A 23,502-nucleotide genomic window follows, 5' to 3' on the forward strand; every position below is an offset into this window, starting at 1 on the left:
CGGTAAACCCAAGAATCAAAATCCTCATTTTTCACAATCTTAGGGGGAGGACCGGCATGATTCAAATGAGTGGAAGGAACCGGTCCATCATAAACAAGTGGTGGTTCCACATGGGCAAAGATGCCGGTGCCATTCTTGCCACTAGAAGGAGTCTTTTCACTACTAGCTTCCCCCTTGTCGGGGATAGCACCCGACACCTTGTTGGCGGGATCACCCACTTTCAACGGTGCGGTGGAAAGTTTAAGCCCCTCAAGAAATTTAGTAAACATGCTTTCAACTTCGGTCGTCATGGAGGTTTTCAATGTCTCCAAGGCCACATTGAACTCCTCACGAGAGACCGAAGTTTCCCCATCTCCCGTTGACGAGATCGGATTCACACCGGAGTGTTCCTCCACACCGTCTACGGTATCAACCATACTCTTTGGACGGTAAATTCCTTAATAAAGAGACGAGGCTCTGATACCAATTGAAAGGATCGATATGGTTGACTAGAGGGGGGTGAATAGGCAACTACCAATTTTTAGATTTTCTTTACCAAATTAAACTTTGCATCAAAGTAGGTTGTCTAGATGTGCAACTAGGTGAGCAACCTATATGATGCAATAGCAACAAGCATACAAGCAAGCAAGGGTAGAAACAATAAAGAGGTTGCACAAGTAAAGGTAAGAGATAACCAAGAGTGGATCCGGTGGAGACGAGGATGTGTTACCGAAGTTCCTTCCTTTTGAGGGGAAGTACGTCTCCGTTGGAGTGGTGTGGAGGCACAATGCTCCCCAAAAAGCCACTAGGGCCACCGTATTCTCCTCACGCCCTCACACAATGCGAGATGCCATGATTCCACTATTGGTGCCCTTGAAGGCGGCGACCGAACCTTTACAAACAAGGTTGGGGCAATCTCCACAATTTAATCGGAGGCTCCCAACAAGACCACGAAGCTTCACCACAATGGAATATGGCTCCGAGGTGACCTCAACCGTCTAGGGTGCTCAAACACCCAAGAGTAACAAGATCCGCTAGGGATGAGTGGGGGAATCGAAAATCCCTTGGTGAAAGTGTAGATCGGGGCCTTCTCAACCACTTCCAAGCAAATCAACAAATTTGATTGGCTAGAGAGATAGATCGGGCGGAAATGAAGCTTGGAGTATTTAATGAAGCTTGAGCAATAAATGGAGTTTGGAGGAGGAAGAGGTAGGTAAGAAGAAGGAAGGGGACTCCCTTTTATAGTGGGGGCAACAATCCCGTTGCCCCCCCCCCACCAACCAGCCCCGCACAGGGCGGTACTACCGCTGAGAGGAGGCGGTACTACCGCCAGGCGACGGTACTGCCGCGCCAACCAGCGGTACTGCCGCGCTGAGGAGACTTAGTAGGGAACGGACCCAAATGCGGTACTACCGCAGTGGTAGGGCGGTACTACCGCTCCTGGAACGGTACTACCGCCACTACAACCATGACTAGTGCCACAAAACCCGACACGAGAAAAAGACCTCTTGAATCGAGGGGGTAGGAGCCAGACTACCCAGCAGTACTACGGTAGTGGGGTCAAGGGCGGTAGTACCGTTGTGGAGCGGTACTGCCGCTTGTGACCCTTCGGCCGTAGTACCGCAGGCAGTACGGTACTACCACTGGGGCGCGCGCGAGAGAGAAGGGATCTCTCAAAAATGCTGAGGACACGGCGGATGTGCCAGGCCCCCAGCGGTACTATTGCTGTGGAGCCACAACGGTACTACCGCTTCGAAGCGGTACTGCCGCTTGTGGCTTCTCAGCGGTACTACCGCTGGGTGCGCGGTACTGCCGCTTAGACCCAGACAGAACAAGGAAGAGAGGAGAGATCTCTTCAATGGACAGGAAAAGCTCAGAGGATGAGAAGCTGATGTGTACGTGATGATTCCACCCATGCAAAACCCCAGCGGACCCCTTCTTGATAGTACGGTGCCCTCTACGCAACTAGTCCACCGAGAAAGAAACGAAAGAGCTACACCGTCTTGAAATACACTCCGAGGAGAAGAAAGCGTCTCGTGCCAGGGGAGAATCTGTGAATAATTCAACGCACAAGATTAGTCCGCAAACATGTTGTTATCAATCACCAAAACTACCTTAAGAAAGATATGCCGTAACAAAGGTAACAATTGATCCAATGACATAATGATACCAAGCCTTGGTATGAATGGCATATTTTCTAATCTTTCTAATCTTCAAGCGCATTGTATCCATCTTGATCTTGTGATCATCGACGACATCCGCAACATGCAACTCCAATATCATCTTCTCCTCCTCAATTTTTTTTATTTTTTCCTTCAACAAATTGTTTTCTTTTTCAACTAAATTTAACCTCTTGACAATAGGGTCGGTTGGCATTTCCAATTCACATACATCCTACATAAATAAAATCTATGTCACGTTGGTCGGCATAATTTTTATAAACAATAAATGAACCAATAGTTATAAAGATAATATATATACCACATCCGAATCATAGACAGGATGAGGGCCGACGGGGGCGGATACCAAAACCATCGCACTATATAAGATGCAAAATAAAAGTAAGAAAATAATACAAGTATCTATGTAAACATACAAGTAAGAATATTTTTCCTTTCAGAAAAAAGATAAGAACAAGAGGCTCACCACGGTGGTGCCGGCGATGAGCTCGGCGCGGGTGATTGACGACGGTGAAGACGGGGACGGGGCGTGACGGACCGCTAAACCTAGACAAATATTGTGGAAAATGGAGCTTGGAGGTCGAGCTTGGAGAGGAGAAAGCTTAAGTAGTGTGGCTCGGGCATTACATCAAACACCTTGTGTGCATAGGAGGTGAGCTAGAGCACCACCAAGCCCTCTCCCCCTCGGCCAAAAAAAAACAGAGCAGTGTGCTCTGCTCTTATATGAGGGGGTATATATAGGCACTTCATTGGTCCCGATTGGTGGCATGAACCGGAACTAAAGGAGAGCCTTTGGTCTCGGTTCAAGCCACCAACCGGGACCAATGGTGGTGGGCCAGGAGCGAGGCCCATTGGTCCCGATTCATCCCACCAATCGGGACCAAAAGGTTCAGATGAACCGGGACCAATGGCCTACGTGGCCCGGCCGGCCCCCTGGGCTCACGAATCAGGACCAATGCCCCCATTGGTTCCGGTTCTGGACTAAACCGGGACTAATGGGCTGACCCAGCCTGGACCAAAGTCCTGTTTTCTACTAGTGATTATAGCTGAGTCAGTGCCAACTAGTAGACAATACCTAATGGGGATGTCGCCAGACCGAGTTCAAGTCTCACTTCTGGAGTTTCTCCTAAAAAAGCAACGACGGGTGACTTCTAATTCCTCTTCGTTCTCCTTTTTTTTTATTGTCAAAATAATTACATACATGTGTCACGGAGACCGGTAAGCATGTGTGCAGTGACATTATATGTGTATACATCATCTGTAGTGAAGAAAAATAAAAGGATTTTCTATTTCTTAAGCCACCGAGCAATCATTTTCTTTTTTGAGAAGAGGCTCGAGCAATCATTATTTTGGGCTCACCACTAAGAACTATCCTATATAAGCATGCTATCCATAAAAATACAAAAAATGTATAAAAATGTTTTGATCAAACAATTATCAATACCGACTACGAAATAGCCATTAAACTAAATCGTAGACACTTCTAAAAGAAAATATCCACCCGCGTGACAGCATGACTAAAATTTAAGAATTCAAATCTATGTATTCTCTTTCACATACAAGCGAGGTTTTTCAGTTTTGGATGAGTGAAAGTGAATCTACTTTCAAATATGTGTCTCTCATAACCCCTCACACCTCCTCGTCTCGCCCCCTTCAGGGCGATCGCGCGGGGGGGGGGGGGGGGGGGGGGAACCTAACGATCACCCATGATGGAAAATGACGGGGAGCTTGGCTGTAGCCCGACTGTCTGGAGGGATGGGCGACGCGAGATCATCCTCTAATGACCGTCCATCCTTGCGGCTCGGCGTTGCTCCAGCGGCTTCATGGGGAGGGTGGATCGGGAGGGGATGTGACCGATCAACGATCCTCGGAGCGGCGGCTCCAGTCATGGTGGTGACGGCGTCCCCTCCACTGGGGATGACGGCCAGGTGATGGATCCTTGTGGCGACGCCGATGGTGGTGGATCTCGGGATCCCGTTCCCAGGGGTGTCGCAGGATACGCGTGGCTACCAGAGCTTCCTCCGAAGCTTCCTCCGGCGTCTATGGAGCTTGATGCGGGATCGCGACAGCGGTTGCCATTGTATGGACGACGACAGCGGTTGTCGCGACGGTGGGTGCTCCTTGTAGCGCCCGAAATCGGGGCGGCGGCCCCTCTTATTCAACGGCGGTGGACTCCGTGGTCCTGTAGGCAACTCGGAGTCTGAATCTTGAGATGGTGACGGCCTTTCTATAGCTAGCGACGGTATGGGACGTCTCCTCAATTCAATGCGCCCGACAGGTGACACATGTGCCTCTTTTGGAGTCGTGGTAGTGTCTGTCGCCGACAGGTGAAGCCTCGATGCACAGCTGGCGGATGCCGCACGAGTCTCATGCGGAGGCATCAAGTCATGCATGCTACAGGAACGTGCTGCACATTGGCTCTGGGAAGTGTCATGTCTAGCTTTGTTGCTGCTTGATCGAAGGTAGTGCGGCAGTGGCGGGAGGTAGGCGGTATGGGACGTCTGTCTTCTGGTGTCTTCTCCAGAGGCGTCCGATTATGGAGGCGTTGGTAGCTGGATAAGGGACGATGTTACATACGGCTTCAATGACGACTTTGTGCACTTTGGTGAAAACACAACATCTCTAATTAGTGTGGACACGCGTCTGAGTGGTGCCCCTGCTGAAGGTAGTGGATTGAAGCTTGGTTTCGGGGATGAGAATCCAAAGTTCAACCTTGTGTTGGACTCGTTATCATTGGGGCACGTGCAACGATTCCTTCTTGAAGACGTAGCTTAGGAGTTGTGTATTTTTCATTTCGATTTCCTCTTATATCATAGGGTTAGTGACTATCTGATGGTGTTACTGTCGCGAGGCATGTGACCTCGGGTTTTATTTTATTTTTTTCTGGATTGATGTTGTTCTGTTGGATTTTGCATTTTTTTTTAATAATATATATGGTTGTTTGCATCACTCAATGCAAAAGCTGAGGTTATAACTTAAAAAAAATATGCCGGGTTATCCTTCTTTTTTAAAAAATAGACATGTGTTAAGAGGAACACAAACACAACTGTGAGAAGGCGTGCGTGCACACGTACATTCACTCCTGTGCTAATAACAAAGAAAAGAAAATATGTCAAAAACTGTCATTTTTCTCCCTATAAGATAGGGTTCCATTCTCTTTTTATTTCTGTGAAATCGATGTCTAGATGGGTGCCGGAAGCCCGGAACTGAGACACGCATTATATATTAAAAAAAACCTTGAAGAGGGATCTCTGTCAGTCAGCCTGTCGACATAAAGAAACGGCAGAGGCATTCGTACGGGAGCACGCCACGTACGTGTATGGAGGGGCAGGAAGGAACAGACGTCGTCTCTCTGCCTCCACTGATTGCCTGCCTTGCCGCGCGTCGCGCTCTTTTACGTGCCTTTCGCTGGCCCACGCGCGGGTGCCGGTGCTGTGCAGCTGAACGTCGCTTTCGGGCCACCGGAGAGCGACGCGACTCCTCCTATGCTCCTATGTGGGTCGCCCATGTCTCCGCCTTGCTGGGCCCCGCGGCCACTCTCTGAAAACGACGGAGCCGATGGTCCTCCTTGCATTAGCAGGATTTTTCATTTATATGTCTCAAAAAAAAATTAGCAGGATTTTTTTTTGATTTTGCAGTAGTTTTTATTTCAAATTAGATGATTCTCCATGCATCGCTATGATCCAACGGCTCCATTTATTACAAATTAACATGTTTGAACCGTGAGCCGTTCGATTTAAATAATCCAACGGATGTAACTCGTTCTTATAGGCACACTACACAGGATTTTTTTTTTGAAAAAGGTGTGTATTGTATTAATTCAACATAGGTATAGATATAGAAAAGAAATGGTTTGTTTTCATTTCTTACTTTTTAGCACTCTCCATGCATGGGTCTTGGTTCTTAGGGTGGGTTTGCACCTTCGAAGTTTCGAAAAGTAGGAAAATTGTGAACGCAAGGGATGCTGCAGGTTGGGAACCTGTAAAATGAAAGATTGTAAATTCCTAGCCTACATTTATACCGCTGTCTAAAACTATGCTAGACTTAAAGTTAAACAGTTTACAAAGTTTAAGACTTCACTAAGAAAATTTTAGAGGTAAATACACCAGCGGTGTTTTAACTTGCCATGGACGTTTACTTTAATGCCTGAATTTGAAAAATACGTCGAACTGGTTCTAAAACTTGGCACGAATGTGCAAATATGGTGCTAATCCGGTCTATAGACGTAAAATGCGTCGACATGACACCGTATATGGCTGATGTGGTACTGACATGGCATGGGGCCCATCTACAAAACATAATTACTTGAATACTATCTGTCTCTATGATCAGTGGGCCTGCCTGTCAATACGTTAGCAAAATTAATATGAAAAATGCGCCAGAAGGGATTTGAACCAGCAACCTACTGCTTGTGAGCTGGTCACGGGAGCTCCTAGTTGGCGCTTCAGGCGCCAGCTAAGGGAGCTGGCGCCTACAGCCGCTGAATCGTGGGCTGGCCCATGTGGCGACCACGCCCAGTCGCTCGCTAAACTCGCCCTGACTGGTCCCTCGCTCGATCGAGAGGCTGTTTGTATGGTCGCGGTTGACCAGTTGACTACCGTTGACTTTAGAAAAAAGATGAAAACTTAAAACGAAAGAATCACAAAAAAAGAAAAAAAATGAGATTTCAAAAAAGTTCACAGATTTGGAAACCTTCATCCATTTTTTTAAATCATCAAATTTGGAAAAAAGTTCACAAAAAATTGAAAAAAGTTCATCAAATTGGGAAAGAGTTCATCAATTTTGAAATAAGTTCACCGAATTTAAAAAAATTCATCAATTTTAAAAAACAGTTCATCCATTTTGAAAAACAGTTCATCCATTTTGAAAAACAGTTCATCAATTTTGAAAAAAGTTCATCAATTACGAAAAACAGTTCATCGATTTTGAAAAGGAGTTCATCCATTTTTTTAAAAAGTTCATGGATTGTGAACAGAGTTCATCAGTTTTGAAAAAGAGTTCATCAATTTAGAAAAAAAGTTTATCGATTTAGAAAAAAGTTCATCGATCTTGAAAAAGAGTTCATTGATTGTGAAAGAAAGTTCACCGATTTTGAAAAATAGTTCTTTCAAATTAGCAAAAGAAATATAAAACCGTTTCGAAAAGAAGAAAAAAGAAAAAGAAGAAAAAAATAACAAAACAGTTCGAATAAAAAGGAAAAAGAAATAGGAAAAAGGAATCATTGTAAAGAAAAAGTGAAGAAGCAGTAGTTTTTGGGCAACTAATACGTGTTAGTGCTGTGCTTAGTGCTGAGGCGAACGACCTTGAGGTCGCGGGATCGATTCTCATCCAAAATGCGCCTTTTTGTCCTCACGACAGGAAGGAAAGGAAAAAGATGAGCCAGGCCCAGTTAACGTGGCTGCAGGCGCCGGTTTGCGGAAACAGCTATAACCGACGCCTGCAGCGCTAAATAGGAAATGCCGCTGGTCACACTAGCCACAACATAGAATATGATTTGATAGCTAAGACGGCCTCTCATTCTTAATGTATTTTAATTAAAACTCTTCTGTCCATAAATGGGCTGCAGCCAGTGGCTCATGTTACAGACGTTATTTTTTAAAGTAAATAATAATCAGAATCAAAAAAAGTTATATTCAAATATTCATGTGTTACTAATAATTACCTCATGCCGCACAAAAATCAGTGTGCACACAATATAAATATCCAGAGGTATACAATAAAATAACTTATTAAAACTGTAAATTTTAAAAATATTAACTTATAATTTAGAAATCTCTACTCCTATAAAAGATTCAGTTGATGATGATGGTGTGTCTGCCATCCGTTATTTTCGACCATTAGATCTACATCTAAAAACTGTGAGGTAAGTTGTGATCTTTTTGCAAAAATAGCTCACTTCTCTGTGCCAATGTCTAGAAAACACTTTAGTATCTTGAAACCAACCACATCTCTCCCTCACCTCATCAAAACAGCTCGAGAATTTTTTTTGAGTGAAACATAATATATTTTTAGTGATATATGTATATCAAAACTAGAGTACTTTTTTCAAGTTTGTGAGCAAGTATTATTTTACTTTGGATCCATTGCAATGCACGGGCACATTCCTAGTTAATATTTTAAATATAACCCATAAGTACTTAAAAATGTTTGCAAATACAAATATTTAGAAATATGTATATAAATATTAAAATGTTTGAATAATTGAAAGAATATTTAGAAAACTGTAATATAAAATAAATATATTATTTATATTATACAAACATTGTTATTATTCATATGTTATTTCATTACTATATATTTTAAATATTCATATCTCTTTAAAGAATCACCCAACTGGTTTGATATCTTTTTTTCAGTAATCAGAAAGTTCGTTCTTTTTTCAGACCTGTGGCCTTGGAGTTCATCCCCTTGTTAAATATAATCCATGACTGTGTATTTTAAATGTTTGTATTTGCAAACATGTTTTAATACCCATTGATTATTTTTTAAATAGTATTTTCTAAAAAGTAAATTATTTTTTTGCAAACCACTTTGTATTTATTTGGTCTGCACACGGATATTTGTGTAGCATGAGGTAATTATTTATTACACGTGAATATTTGAATCTAACTTTAATTATTATGATTATTATTTACATAATTTTTACATTAAAAAATAGCCCTTGCAAACTGGGCCACTACCTACAGCCCGTTGATGTACACGACAGTTTTTGGTTCAACAACATTAAGCCAGAAGGGCCGTTACTCAAAAAAAATATAAGCCAGAAGGGCCACCATTATCGTCAATACAAATTCTGGTTTTGTTGGCTAGCGCAAGCATGGACCAAGCATCATGTTGCAGGTTCGATTCCCGTCTAGGGCATTTTTATGTTAATTTTCCTAATTACTAACAGCCGGGCCCATTAATCATAGAGTCATAGATTACTAAGTTATCCTGTTTCATAGCTACAAGTGGGCCCCTTGCAATGTCAGTGCCACGTCAGGCACATACGATGCCATGTCGACGTACTTTATGTCTACGAACATGATTAGCACCGTATTTGCGTGTTCGTGCCAAGTTTTAGAACCAGTTTGGCGTATTTTTTAAGTTCAGACACTAAAGTGAACATCCACAGCAAGTTCAAGCACCACGAGTGTATTTACCTCAAAATTTTATAGTCAGAGGCTCAATGAGACTTGGTACTTTCTCCATCTGGATTTATAAGCCCCCTTCTCATATAACATTTTCCTTAGGACTCATTTTGCTAGTTTCCATAACAAAATTACCATCCACTTTGACCTTTATGTGAAAAATCCTATCTTTTTCTTGAGCATAATCAACCGTCCACACTAATTCTGGGTGACATGCCATTGCATATCTGTGTTTTCGGAATTCCCTATTCGCCGCTTACTGCGGCAAGTAGTCGCTGCTTCGCACAGGGCGCAGCTCACCCTGGGCCGGCCCATTTTAGTGGTTTCGACTCGCGAGATGAACCGCAAAAAACGATCGCGCTAGGGATCGAACCTACAACCTCCAGTAGCGGAACACACCAAGCTAGCCACAGCGCCTGGCCCGTGGATCTATTATAATAGCAATGCTAAACTTAAAGAAACTAAAACCGAGGAAAAAACCATCTGTTCCTTCTACTGTCTTTCTTTTTTCTCGTTTTCTTTGTCTTATTCTGTTTTTTTTTTACTTTTTCTTTGTAAGCTTTTCAAAAAGTTCATATATGGTTCAGAATTTTCAAAAATGTTCTTTTTGTCAAAAATTGTTCATATTTCTGAAATAGTGTTCACATTTACAAAATTTTGTTCACAATTTCGAAAAATGTTCCTGATTTTTTCTTGTTTTTTTTCTTTTTTCCTTTTCTTTTTCTTCTCTTTTTCTCAAAAGAAATTGAAAAAATTCAAAATTTGTTCGTATTTTCACAAAATTTTAAGTTATCAATTTTTTTCTCCAATTCAAAATTTGTTCCCGTTACACAAAAAGTTCAAAACTTTCGAAATGCAGAAAATATACCAGATTTCATAAAATGTTTGCGCTTCCAAATTTGTTTGGGATTTTTTGAAATTGTTCTCTATTTCAAAATTTGTTCTCTAGATTCAAAAAAATGATTGCGCTTTAAAAAATTGTTCACGCTTCCAAATTTGTTCAGGATTTTTCAAAATTGTTCTCTATTTCAAAATTTGTCCTCAAGATTCAAAAAATGTTCGTGCTTTAAAAAATTGTTTGCGCTTCCAAATTTGTTTAGGAGTTTTCAAAATTTGTTCTCAAGATTGAAAAAATGTTCATGCTTTAAAAATTGTTCGCGCTTCCAAATTTGTTCTCCATTTCCAAATTTGTTCCAAAGACTCAAAAAATGTTTGTGCTTCCAAATTTGTTCTCCGTTTCAAAATTGGTTCTCAAGATTCAGAAAATGCTTGTGCTTTAAAGAAATGTCACAAATTCCAAAAATGTTTGGGAAATTCAAAAGTTATTTGTGTTTCCAAATTTGAAAAATTGTTCCTGTTCAGGTTTTTGGGTAGTTTAAAAAATGTTTCCGTTCTAAAAAGTATGTTCACGTCTCCAAAATTCGTTTGTGTGTTGAAAAATGTTTGAGTTTTCTCAAAATTTGTAAAAAAAAACTAATAATGTTCGTGTTTGATAAAACATTCACGTTTTGTTTTTGCTATTTGGAAAATCGTAAAGGATGTTTTTCAAATAGTCTTATACTTTCTTTAGTTCTTGTAGGTTTCCGCTGTAGTTTGGTCAAATGAGCGCTTCCATCCTTGTGGCTAGTAGGGTGCTAGTGCAAGTCTGCAGTGCTGTGTTCGATTCCCAGCTATCACGTGTTGCTATTTTTTTTTGCAAATTATCACCTTGTATTTGCAGCGCACTCCAATGGGCCGGCCCAATTGGCGCACTGCGGCGACGTGCTTGTGCAAAAGTCGCGTTGCCCCCTGTGCGTCGGCGCCCTGTTGGACGCAACGAGCGTCAAGTAGGAGCTCCCTGTGTTTTCCCCTAATTTTGCATTTCACAAATCCGGTGAATCAAAAAGGCCCTCGATTTTCTTGAATCATGAGAAAGCCCGTATGTTAGAGACAGTGAAAAGATAAGCCCACAGAGAGTTTGTGGCCCATGCTGTCATCGAGAGGCAGAGACCTTGAGACGTGTGGTGGCGAAGGGTGGGAGCTATTTCTTGCTTATTTTGAGATGTAGCTCCGACTTGCCTCTTGCTCGAGGCTAGATGCCTATGCACGAGCGTTTTTATTTCTTTTTCGATTTTCACTGTTTTATTAGTTTTTTCCTTTTTATTTGTGTTTTTCACTCTTTCCTTCGCTTTTTTCTTCGGGTTTCTTTGATTTTCTTTGTCCCCCTCCCCCTAGTTTCACCGGTTTAACTTGGGGTTTTTATTTTTATTTTCCCTTCATTTCAACAACACCTACTTTTTCATACACATTGTACACTTTTTGTATACATCGGGTAACTTTTTTAACATTTTTTGAATGCATGATTGATTGAAATATATCTTTGTATGTCAACTTGTTTCATACACATTGTATATTTTTCGTATACATGTCAAATATTATTATACACATTAAACTTTTTTTAAATACATGATTAATTTTTTGAAATACCCTCACAATTATTTTTAAAATAAATGTTCTGATCATTTTTTGTGAATATGTTTTTAAATATTTTTCAAATAAAATTGATTTTTTTGATGATATGGAACTTTTTTACTTTGATAATTTTTTAACTAACAGACAACATACTTTTGAAATGCATGATTTTTCCTAAATTTTAATATATTTTTTGAATGGTACGAAACAATGTTTTGAATTGCATGAACATTTTTTAAACACCTTTAATATTGTTTGAATAAATGATTTTTTGAAATATATTTTTGGACGTCAACTTCTTTTATACACATTGTACATTTTTCATATACATCTAAAATATTTTTATACACTTTAAGTTTTTAAATAAATTATTAAAATTTTCTTAAATACCATCACAAAAAACATTTAAAAAAATAAATGCTGTGATTATTTTTGTGAACGAGCTTTAAATATTTTTCAAATAAACATTGAAACATTTTTTGAATGATATGGAACTTTTTACATTGATAATTTTTTAAATGGCACAAACATATTTTCGAAACACATGATTTTTTTTAAATTGTGATATTTTTTTGAATGGTACGAAAAAATGTTTTGAATTGCACAATTTTTTTACATTTTATACCATTTTTTAAAATGGCACATTCTAAACCTGATCTTTTCAAGGAAACAAACATTTTTTCGAATGTTCTTAAGATTTTTTGAAAATTACAGTTGCAAAAGGTTAAACTGCATTTTGGCTGCAGACTAAGAGGAGGTCGAGCACCATCTCACCGCGCGCTTCGCCCGTGGCGGTTGCTAAAGGGTTTGGGTGGGGCGTGTGTGAGTGGGGGGGTAGGGTTTTTGTGAGAGGAAAAAAGTTCTCGTGGGCATCATGGGCTTGGTGCGATATGGTGTCGCTAGATTCAGGTCATGAGAGGAAAGGGTTAGAGGTTTTGATGGGTGGGGCGAGGGGGATCCAAAATGAGAACAGGTCGGGGGGGGGGGGGTAGTCTAGGAGTCATCATGATTAAAGCCTATTTATGCTTTATGGAAAAAAATAGCGGAGAAAGAAGGGCAGATGAAATCAGGCGCAAAAGGCTGGTGCGGCAGGAAATTGAACCTTACATTTTTTTAAGTCAGCAGATATATCACGATTTATTTTTTTACGGACCATGAATTTTTCTATTTATTGAATTGTCAAAGTTGTTTTTTAATCAAAGGGGTTCCCCGCGCCAACTTTTATTAAAAGGATTATCAAAGATGTCTGGTCGGTATTAGAGTTAACCATAAAAAATGGTAACGAATGGGAGGACGGACGAAAAGGTGGTAGAAAGAATAGTTGACGCAAGAATCTTTTCATTCTTTTTAAGCAAATAAAGTAGAGATTTCTGCATTTTACAAATCCGGCGAATCAAAGAGGCCCTCAATTTTTTTACTCAGGGAATCCCGAGAAAGTAGGCTGCGAGGGAGAGAAACAGAGATGAGAAGCCCATGAGACATCGAGAGAGGGTGTGTGGCTTCGTGGCCCAGGCCGGCACCCGGCACCCGACGCGGTGTGGCCGGCGAAGACAGTCATCCGCAAATGACTGGCTGAGAAGAAGATCATGGACGAGCCGCGGAGCCGGAGCCCTTTCACTCCACGCTTTTTACAGCGTACGCACGCGCACGCTCATCTTCTCGTCTCTCTCTCTAGCTCACCTGGCCGACTGGCAGCCACGTACACGGAGCCGCCGCCACCTGCCGCGACATGGCCGTCCTTCCTTTCAGGCTGCGGCTGCGCACGGCGGCCATTTCCGGCCCGAGCCCCTCGTCTTCTGTCGTCTGTCCTAGCAGGCAGCACAGAGACGGTGGCTCCTTCTCCTGCCGCGCCGCGGCGGCAGCCGGGGGACCGATCATCGTCTCCGGGGACCCGCCCACGTTCGTCTCCGCCCCCGGCCGCCGCATTGTCGCTGGTACGTATACTATCGTCTGTTCGCTTTTTTTTTTCGTTCTGAAGAAATAGACAGCTCTGTGTATTCGTTCAACGGCCAAGCGCCGAGCCATTTGCAACCGCATGCTTGTGCTTGCCAGTATCCTGCCTAATCACACATGTGCAGATGTGCTCGATCATCTCTTTGGTTAATTAATTTGGTGCCAGTAGAAAAGAAGAAGAGTAACAGTAATAGAGAGTTAGAGACCAAGTGAAATTGGCCTTTGTGTTTTGAAAATTGATTGACATTGGTTTTTCATAGTAATATGTGATCTGAACAAGTACTTTGCGTTGCAGTTGGCGACCTCCATGGTGATCTCCACCAAACGAGGGCTGCACTGGTGATGGCCGGTGTCCTGAGCACGGAATCAGATTGTCATGTATGGACAGGCGGGCAGACGGTACTGCTATGTTTACACCATATTTGAAGTTCTATTATCCGTTTCTTTTAAGATTTCCATTTCTAGGCTCTTGTTAAGGGATTGGCTAGATAGCGCTTTCTTGTAGAATAGCCTTCGTAATCTCCTTGCCAAAATGTAGGGCATCTTAGCTTTTTACCGTTTTTTAATAGACAATGGTCTTGTTAAGAATAGACAATGGTCCATTCTGAATCCTGAATTGTGGTGCTTGGTTAGACTAAAATCCTAAAGTTTGTATCTATATTTAATTCTGAATGTTCTACAACTGTTTAACCTGAACTCTAATCCACTTTTGGTTAATGATTATGCATTTTGGGGTTTCCCAAAACTATAAAATATCATAGATATAGGGAATGCTCTGAAACTATAACCCACAGAGTTCAAAACAATATGGCTTTGTGTATGCAGGAAAAATGACAATAGATAAAGATTACATTTGCATTTTTTGTTTATGACATAAATAATATTATTATTAATGAATCTTTGCAAGTTCTCATTCTATAGCAGTCCTTGCTCCCAGTAACACTTTCAAAAATTTCGAAATTCAGAGGTCCAAAACCACCGTAATGGATAAGGTTTGGGCCTTTGTTTGCCTATCTAAGGTTCCAAAAAAAACCTGCTACAGTAATTTCCTCTACCAATATGATCATTCTCCTTCCATACAAAAACGCAAGTTCTTTTGTTTTTCACTGGATAAAAATAGTCATATTTTGGGACGATGTTATGCAGGTTACTGTTTCATAGCATTTTCCTACATACAGGAAACTTCTAATATTTTTGAAAGGCAAGAAATGCAAAACATTATTAAAAATCGGACAAGAGTTCAGGTTAAACGGTTTTGGAAATGTATGGTTAATATGGACGTTTCATAGTCAGGCTTCAAGCCGAACCAAGCACTACTTTAGCATACTGTGTCTGTGTTCTCTACTGCTCTCAGGTGGAGTGTGTTTAAAATTGAACCTTTTAGACAAATGTGTGATGTGCTTCTTTTTTTTTATTTTAGAAATGTGTGTGATGTGCTTGTGTACAGGTTCTGGTTCAAGTTGGGGATATCCTTGACCGTGGAGAAGATGAAATCGCAATACTGTCCCTGTTGAGTTCACTCAATGTGCAAGCAAAATCTCAAGGCGGTGCTGTGTTTCAGGTTTGACCATTACTTCATGTCCTTCTAAGTACTCTACAACATTGTAATACTTAAGAAAAAAAATGTTAGGTAAACGGAAATCATGAAACCATGAATGTGGAAGGCGATTTCCGGTACGTCGATCCAGGATCATTTGATGAGTGTATACGCTTCCTGGAATACTTGGAGGAATTTGATGGCGAGTGGGATGATGCTTTCCTCAACTGGGTTAATGTTTCTCAAAAGTGGAAGGAAGAATATCGGGTGTCGCCTAATGGTGACTGGCTTCCTTTGAACTTTGTCAAGGTAACAAAGCATTGACTGTCAATGAAGAATGATTGAGCTTGTTCAATTAACCACATTCGAATGTACAATGTTCATATTGTAATATGTACATTTCCAATTTTACTACATCGGTAAGTACATCCCAAATCCACAACAAAATGAAAATAAAAGAAATAACCAGCAGCATTTCATTCGATGAATAGCCTTCAAAAAATGAGTAATGATGTATTCTCATCTGCTTCTGAGACATTTCCCTCCAAATGCCAAGACAGAAAAATAAAGGGTTCGCTGCAAGAGCATCACTTTTTAAGCAAGGTGGACCATTAGCTTGCGAATTGGCACGACATCCTGTTGTCCTGAATGTCAATGACTGGATGTTTTGCCATGGTGGCCTTCTTCCCCATCATGGTGAGTCGCTCAAGAGATCGTGTGATTTGAGCTCGGCATTTACAATTCCGCTTCTAATATAAAACAGATCACCTAATATGTTCCAGTTGATATCACATATTTCTGTAAGTGTTATCTAAGATTCTAAGTCCATTTCCACTCCATAGTTGAATACGGGATCGAACGCATCAACAAGGAAGTATCGAATTGGATGCAATGTTCAAGTGAAGACATCGATGATACCGATCTCCCCTTCATAGCTACCAGAGGATATGACAGTGTAGTATGGACTCGTTTGTACTCTCAAGATTCAGTCGAAAGGACGCGGCGTTCTTGGGATGTGAGAAGATCCAACCCACTAAACATATGGTTTCATTTTTCACCATGGAAAATGTTTGCTAGTTACAGAACTGTTGTCATATGCTTAACATAATTATCATACAAATATGTTTGTTGGTTTCAGCTATCTTCTATTATCGCTGAACAAACATTGAAATCTGTTGGAGCTAAAGGAATGGTCGTCGGACACACTCCCCAGACTCGTGGAGTGAACTGGTATACATTGTTCTAAATTGGGTAAAGACAAGATACCAATATTTTCTCAAATAAGCTATAGATGACTGTCTCTTTGTTCCCAGCAAATGTGATGGTAAAGTTTGGTGTGTTGATGTGGGCATGTCTTATGGTGTACTGCATTCGAGACCAGAGGTAAATTTATTCCTTTTGGCCTAATTCATGACATCCCATGTTTTGTCCTAAGTAGTGTGCTCTTCTACAAACATTTAGTGTTTGCTACGTTAGGATTAATTTGCTAAATCCATGCTGTGGTTAATTGTTGTAGCCGCATCATATATGTACTATCTGCAGTAACATCATGATATTTTTCCAGTTTTAATGAAGAAATGACTTGATTTCTCGAAAATTTAAGCCTGTTTGAGTAGTAAAATTTAATATGTTGATGCACATAAACATGTTTTCCTTATTCTCTAATGATAAGGATTTTGGACAAAACATTTTTTGGTTTCTGATTTTCAACTCTAATGGCTAGGTCCTAGAAATAGTCAATGACAGACCAAGAGTTATAAAGGGCCAGAGGGGCTCATATGATGAGATGGAAGTGCTGGACTATTTATGATACCTCAAAATTTATGTAAGAACTCTTAAATTCATCTCTCCTCTTAATCTCCAAAACTGGGTAAATTATTCTTTGAAGAATCTGCAAAAATAGGAGTTTTCATTATTTGTTGGGACAATAATTTGTTACAGGAAACCTACAAATTTCATTTTTGTTTATTGCTTGCATGCCTGAAAAATTCATGAATGAAATAAGTACGCTATTGCAGGTATATAATAGGCAGCATTTTACTGGGAAAGATATTATACAAGACAGTTTTGGGTGGACACCCGGTTGACTAAATTCTTCAGGACATATATACATCAAAAGATACCAACCGGCTTTCCATAACGGTTAGTACATTTTCTGTTGACAAAACTGCATACCTCTTTGAACTTATGTGATTCAATCATCTAACTTCACAAACTTGAAATTACTTTTCATTCTATGCCCCTACTGAAATATAAGGTCTCCAAAAGTAGCCAATTTGAATTCGATGATTGAATCCACCATGTAAAACCTGAGTGTGTAAGTTACAATTAGCAAGAACAACTCCAGAATACATGAAAGTGATCATGCTATATCTTAAAGCAAATGCAGAAAACGGAGTGATATTTAAAGATTGATGTATTCAGCACCCAAGGTTTGGGTTTTCCTGCACCTTCGAATGCACAGGGGGGGGGGGGGGGGGGGGGGGTAAGGGAGGGTGTGGACAACAAATATCTGAATATTTTCTTTTTCAGTGCTTTCCAGGACTGTTCACTCAGTCTTACATCGCAAAGCATCGGCTTGCTAATGAGGCAAGGGACATAATAATAAATTATGAGCAACAGCACTGTTATCATCTTCAAGTGTTCATCAAGAAGGCGAAGGACAGCCGGGCACTCATCCATAGGAATTGGAGTGAAGTTGTGTGTGCCATACGCATGGAGGAGACCACACTATGGGCATTTCGCTTTTTCTGCTTCGCCAACAACCCAGCAGGTCTTCACCTAGAATGTTACCGTCTATGATGTTGATGATGTTAAAGATTTTAGATGTCAAATGAGTACTGCTACTGTGCCACTTGTATATGTATGCTATGGTGCTATTGTGATATCCATTAATTATGCAATGGTGGTTGACCATTTGTTATGTTTGGGTATGTTTGATTGATATGAATTATGTTGTGGGTCTAGGTTCAAATTAAAATTCTGACCAATTTGCTTATTGCATGGAATAAATTATGCAAAAATTACGTTCGACACAGTCCAGAAAAACAAACCATGTGCAATGGACAACCATAACACAAATGATTGAACCAAAGTGCAGTAGACCAAATAACGCACATGTTCTACCATTAAAACATCGTGTGTGATGAACCAGCACAACACACAATTGTGCAATGACAACCATATGCGATGCACTACATTGCACACATGTTTTCTTTGTAATGAATCGTGTGGGATGGATGGATGTTCCGTTGAGCCAATTGTATGCGACTGTTCACGTCACTACAAACAATTCCTCCACGGCAAACATGTGGGACGGCGACCCCATCGCACATGATTGTCCTTCCCTCTGCAATGAACCCCCAATCACAAATCCACGCAACCACATGGTTAGTGAAATTGTGTGCGATGGGGGGGGGGGGTGAACCGTGTGGGGTGATGATTTGCACTAGTGGGTAGCATGTGAGAACTAGCTATTTGATAATGATATACTTAGAATGGTAATGAAAATGCTATGATCTTTTTGTGTCGTGCGACGAAATAACTATATATGTTTGATAAGTGTCCAAATCAGATGAGAGGGAATCAATTTTTTTCCGGAAAGGAGGTTGAAATCCCCAACCTCTGCATCCAAGGATGCACACAATCATATTTATTAAATTATTCAACAGATCCTGACAAAACAAATACATGGATCAACCCAAAGCCACCTTCCTAGTGACCTCTGTCGCTACACCTACAAGCTTGACGATGTGCACTGAGCTTGCATCAACACAGACCATATAACTCGGTGGCCTCGCCAAGCCGTCCTACGGCGAGCCGAGAGCACCAACCGGTTTAGCAGACCCTCCGCATGTACCACATGCACACGCTCTAGAATCCTCCGCCGCCATCTTCTGTCATCTCATCTTCAGGAGGGATCAACACATTGACCTTGCCAGGCCCAACCGTCGTCAAGGGCACCACGCCGCCAGATAGTGCCACCACCCTGCGCGTCCATCCACACACGTCCCATCGCCGAGACTCCGTTGCACCACACCGTCGAGACTCGTCATTGTCGTTGCGGTAGATGCAAGACCGCACTACCTCTTGTCCCCTCCAGCCAGCACCTGCTCCAATATGATGCCCCCAAGAGGGAAAAGGCACCAAAGATGCCAACATCATCTGATCTGGGACACCCAGATCTAGGGTTTCCCCCAGAGTAGCCTGAGCAAGGTGACGCAGACTACAACCGATGGTGCCTCAACAAGGAAACAACATCTGTCAGATTCAGGGCTCCGCAGACCTAAGAAATGTTCGAACTCTGGGGCGTGTGCGAAGAACTCAACCTCTCCAGCCAACCAATCCATCACCCCCATAGCCTAGCTCGATGAACAAGGAAGAGAAAGGACTCGACAGTTTACCCAGGTTCGGGCTACCTTGCGGTGTAAGACCCTACTCCTGTTTTGTGGTGGATTTGCCTCACGAGGGGCTGAGGATGAACTAGTACAAGGGAAGAACAACCTCGCGAGGTCTGCTCTGGTGAGTGAATGAGCTGAGGGGATCAGATCGCCCCCTCCTATGGTGGCGGCTAGCCTATACTTATAGTGGCCTTGGTCCTCTTCCCCCAAAGCGTAGGTGGGAAGGGATCCCACAGTGGCCAATTTGAAAGGAGACAAGTAGTACATCTTATCCTGAAGAAAGGTGGTCTTCGTCTGCAAAGCTTCTGGTCGTGACGCTGCGCTGGGATCGGCGATGACATCCGTCTTGCCGTCCTGGCGGTCTTGGTCTTGTTGCACGGGAATGGAAACATTTGCCTGATTCCTCGGGACCCCGCGCCTGCGCTTGCCTCCTTAGCACTAGAGAGGAAACTGTCTTCTCTGCGCCCGCTGGCGCCCTCCTGGCCTTGGTTGTCATGGCTTGCGTCACTGCAACTTCATGAGGTTGGGCGCCTGCATAGAAATTTCCGCTCCCCGGGAGCAACATGGGGAGGCCGCTCCCTCCGGAGGTCTTGGCGCCATCCGCCTCACGAGGCTTGGCCCCTTGCAAGGGGTCGTGTCTTGTCGGTGTTGTAGATGGGCCATACCAGGTCATCGATGGATCCACGCCGTGGGTCGCAGGCAGGCAAGTCTGGGTACCCTAGTTCCAAGAACGCTGACAACATCAAAGATGCCGCCATTGTCCACCATGACCGAAGTCGGCTTGATTTTCACCGGCATTCGCTCCACCCCGACTCCACATGTGATTGGATCCGTGGGGAGCCGCGCCATGAAGATGCACGCAACCGCCGGAATGCAGGTAGAGGAGATCCAACCGCCCCTCACCGAGCCCTCCACATGTCGCCGGCTGGCCAAGGGGCACACTGCGATGGATCTGAATGGGGATTAGATCACCGGCCGCCGCTACCAACCATTTCCTAAGAGTATGCCGGATACCGATCCCCACAGATCCTCCGGCCATGGAGGCGACACCGCCGCCACCTGGCCAGAGAGAGAGAGAGAGAGAGAGAGAGAGAGAGAGAGAGAGAGAGAAGAGGGTGGTCACGGGAGGAGGAGTGGCGGCAGCTGCCTAGGGTTGCAGGATAGTCAAGAGCGAATAAGGTAAAATGAAAAATCTTTACTAATATATTGAAACAATGTGCCAGAAAAATTGAACATATAGAACAATGATAGTTGAACATACATCACAATGGCATAGCAATTGTACACGATTCTTTTTGTAACTATTAGCAGAACGACATTATAACATAGCAATTGCTACATGTTTTTGTTTGATATCATCATCTCAATGTCATTATCACATAGCAATTGCAACACAATCTTTATATTTAACTCTTAGCATCGTAACAATTTAACACATATACAAATATTGCAATTTGCAACATAAAGATATATAGGCATTGTTATACGATGAATAGCATAATTTATATTGCAAAGAATATATTCACAATCATATGAAAAAACTTGTTTAGACATGAACACAAACGATACGAGTGTACCACAGCTCATCGTGGTGGCTGTTGGAACTGTAGGCTAACGCAATAGAAAACAAAAATTTATGTACTAAGTACATGCCTAGGACCACTGTGAAGATGCATACAAGGTTTGATCTGATCATTACCAACTCAAGACAGCAGCAGAAGAAGAGTTGGTGAAAATCATCGATGCAGATTTCCGCAGCTAGGATTTTACAACGTTCCAACTGCGAGAATTTTCTCCCTCGAACAAAGATTGAAAGTATGATCATTCCACCACAGCATACGGTGTCACCGATCCAGAAGCACTTTGCTGCCGAGAACTAATCTCCACCGGAGACTAGGCAACCTTGCGACACAACAAAACTATTTCATGGAGTAGTTTGAGAGAGAAAGCAGATCATTGCATGCCATTGTTTGAGAGCTCAAGTCCTCAACTTGTGTGTGAATTGTGGTTTCCCTCCTCCTCCATATATAGATGGAGAGGGGAGGGGTGGGGTGGAAGGAGGCAGCCCAAAGTCCTCCCCCCCACACCACCAAAAATGTCCCACAAAAAGGAGATGGGTTGTACCCAAAGGCCACACCACATGGAGGAGGCTGCCCTCAAAGGAACCCCCCTCCCAACACTTTCCACAAAAAGGGGAGCTGCCCCCCAAAGGGGGGAGCCACCAACACATCCCACCAAAGGAGGAGGGTTGTCCCCCAATGAGGGAACCCTTCCCAACACTTGGTGCTTTGTGTGTGCTGCCCCTTGGGGCCTCCCAAAAAAATCCGGGAGGTCCAAGAACCTTTCTGGAACCCTTCGAAAAATTCTGGATGCACTCCAAAACTTTTCCGGCTTGATGGTTTTTGTGGTTTCCTCTGAAATTTTTTTGGTTACTCCGAAACACTTATGGTTTTCTCTTCGAAACGTTTTCAACGCCTCTGAAACTTTTACGGTGCCGGAATCGTGCGACCTTGACAAGCGAAGAATTGGTGGGCGGTGGAGAGGAGGACAATGGCCAGGGTCAATAGGGAAAAGGCGACATGTGCAGCATGGGGCGCCGACATAGAGGTGGATGATGGGGAACGTTGCATGGAAAACAATTTTTTTTCTATGGACACCCAAGATTTATTCTATGGAGATGCTAGCAACAAGAGGGGGAGTGTCTACATACCCTTGTAGATCAAATGTGTTAACATCTAAAGATCGTGGTTGGTGTAGTCGTACCCCCTTTGTGATCCAATCTGATCCAGTGCCGAACGGACGGCACCTTCGAGATGTGCATACGTATGGCTCGGTAATGTCTCTGCTTTGTTGATCTAGCAAGGGAGGGTGGAGAGGTAGATGGGATCTAAGCCAGCACAACGGCGTGGTAGTGGTGGTGGCAGCGGAACACCGACAGGGCTTTGCCAAGTGCTACACGGAGGAGAAGGAGTAATGGGAGGGGAAGGGGGAGGCACCAAGGTTCGAAGGGGTGCTTCCCCCTGTGCCTCCCCACCTTTATATAGGCGACGGCGGGGGGGGGGGGGGGGAGGGGGGGCTGGTGTATTTCCCTCCAAGCCCCTAGGGTCGTTGGCCAAGGGGGGAGGAAGGAAATCCCTTCTTTCCTTGCCCACCGATTGCTATCCCCCTTTTAGGGATTTTGATCTTATCCCTTCGGGATATGATCCTATTCCTTTTAGGGGGATCTTGCTGCACCTAGACCAGGGGTGTGGAGCATTGCCCCACTATCCACATCCATGTGGGCCCCCCATGCAGGTGGGCCCCACTCCAGAACCTTCTAAAACCTTCCAGGTATAATACCGAAAAATCTCGAACATTTTTCAGAACCCTAAATATGACTTCCCGTATATAATTCTTTACCTCCAGACCATTGATGACCCACAAGTATAGGGGATCAATTTTATCTCTTTTCGATAAGTAAGAGTGTCGAACCCAACGAGGAGCAGAAGGAAATGACAAGTGGTTTTTAGCAAGGTAATGTCTGCAAGTGCTGAAATTGTAAGTAATAGAGTAGTTTGATAGCAAGATATTTTGTAATGAGCAAGTAATGATAATAGTAACAAAAGTGCAGCAAGGTAGCCCAATCCTTTTGAGGCAAAGGACAGGCCAAAACGATCTCTTATAGTAAGCAAAGCATTCTTGAGGGTACACGGGAATTTCATCTAGTCACTTTCATCATGTTGATTCGATTCGTGTTCGCTACTTCGATAATTTGATATGTGGGTGGACCAGTGATACGTCTCCAATGTATCTATAATTTTTGATTGTTCCATGTTGTTTTATTATCAATCTTAGATGTTTCATAATCATTTTATATCATTTTTTGGTACTAA

At 42.5% G+C, this 23,502-nt stretch overlaps 1 protein-coding gene across 2 annotated transcripts; it reads left to right on the forward strand.

The window, feature by feature from the left end:
• Window positions 1-13,327: 13,327 nt before the first annotated feature.
• On the forward strand, window positions 13,328-18,153 carry SLP1 (Calcineurin-like metallo-phosphoesterase superfamily protein). Of its 2 annotated transcripts, XM_087527129.1 has the most exons (11): window positions 13,329-13,674; window positions 13,989-14,092; window positions 15,141-15,254; window positions 15,324-15,539; window positions 15,791-15,926; window positions 16,073-16,245; window positions 16,369-16,460; window positions 16,544-16,613; window positions 16,954-17,055; window positions 17,249-17,372; window positions 17,763-18,153. In XM_087527129.1, exons 1-9 carry the CDS (start codon window positions 13,470-13,472, stop codon window positions 17,038-17,040), a joined length of 1,197 nt encoding a protein of 398 aa, XP_087383255.1. In that variant the 5' UTR covers window positions 13,329-13,469; the 3' UTR covers window positions 17,041-17,055; window positions 17,249-17,372; window positions 17,763-18,153. The 2 variants fall into 2 exon arrangements, with proteins under 2 accessions (XP_087383256.1, XP_087383255.1); XM_087527130.1 differs by lacking the exon at window positions 16,954-17,055 and having other exon boundaries at window positions 13,328-13,674.
• Window positions 18,154-23,502: the final 5,349 nt, after the last annotated feature.

Source organism: Triticum urartu, chromosome 6A (genome assembly GCF_056163025.1).
Source record: "Triticum urartu cultivar PI428250 chromosome 6A, HENAU_Tu73, whole genome shotgun sequence".
In the NCBI taxonomy this organism is placed as follows: Eukaryota; Viridiplantae; Streptophyta; class Magnoliopsida; order Poales; family Poaceae; genus Triticum; species Triticum urartu.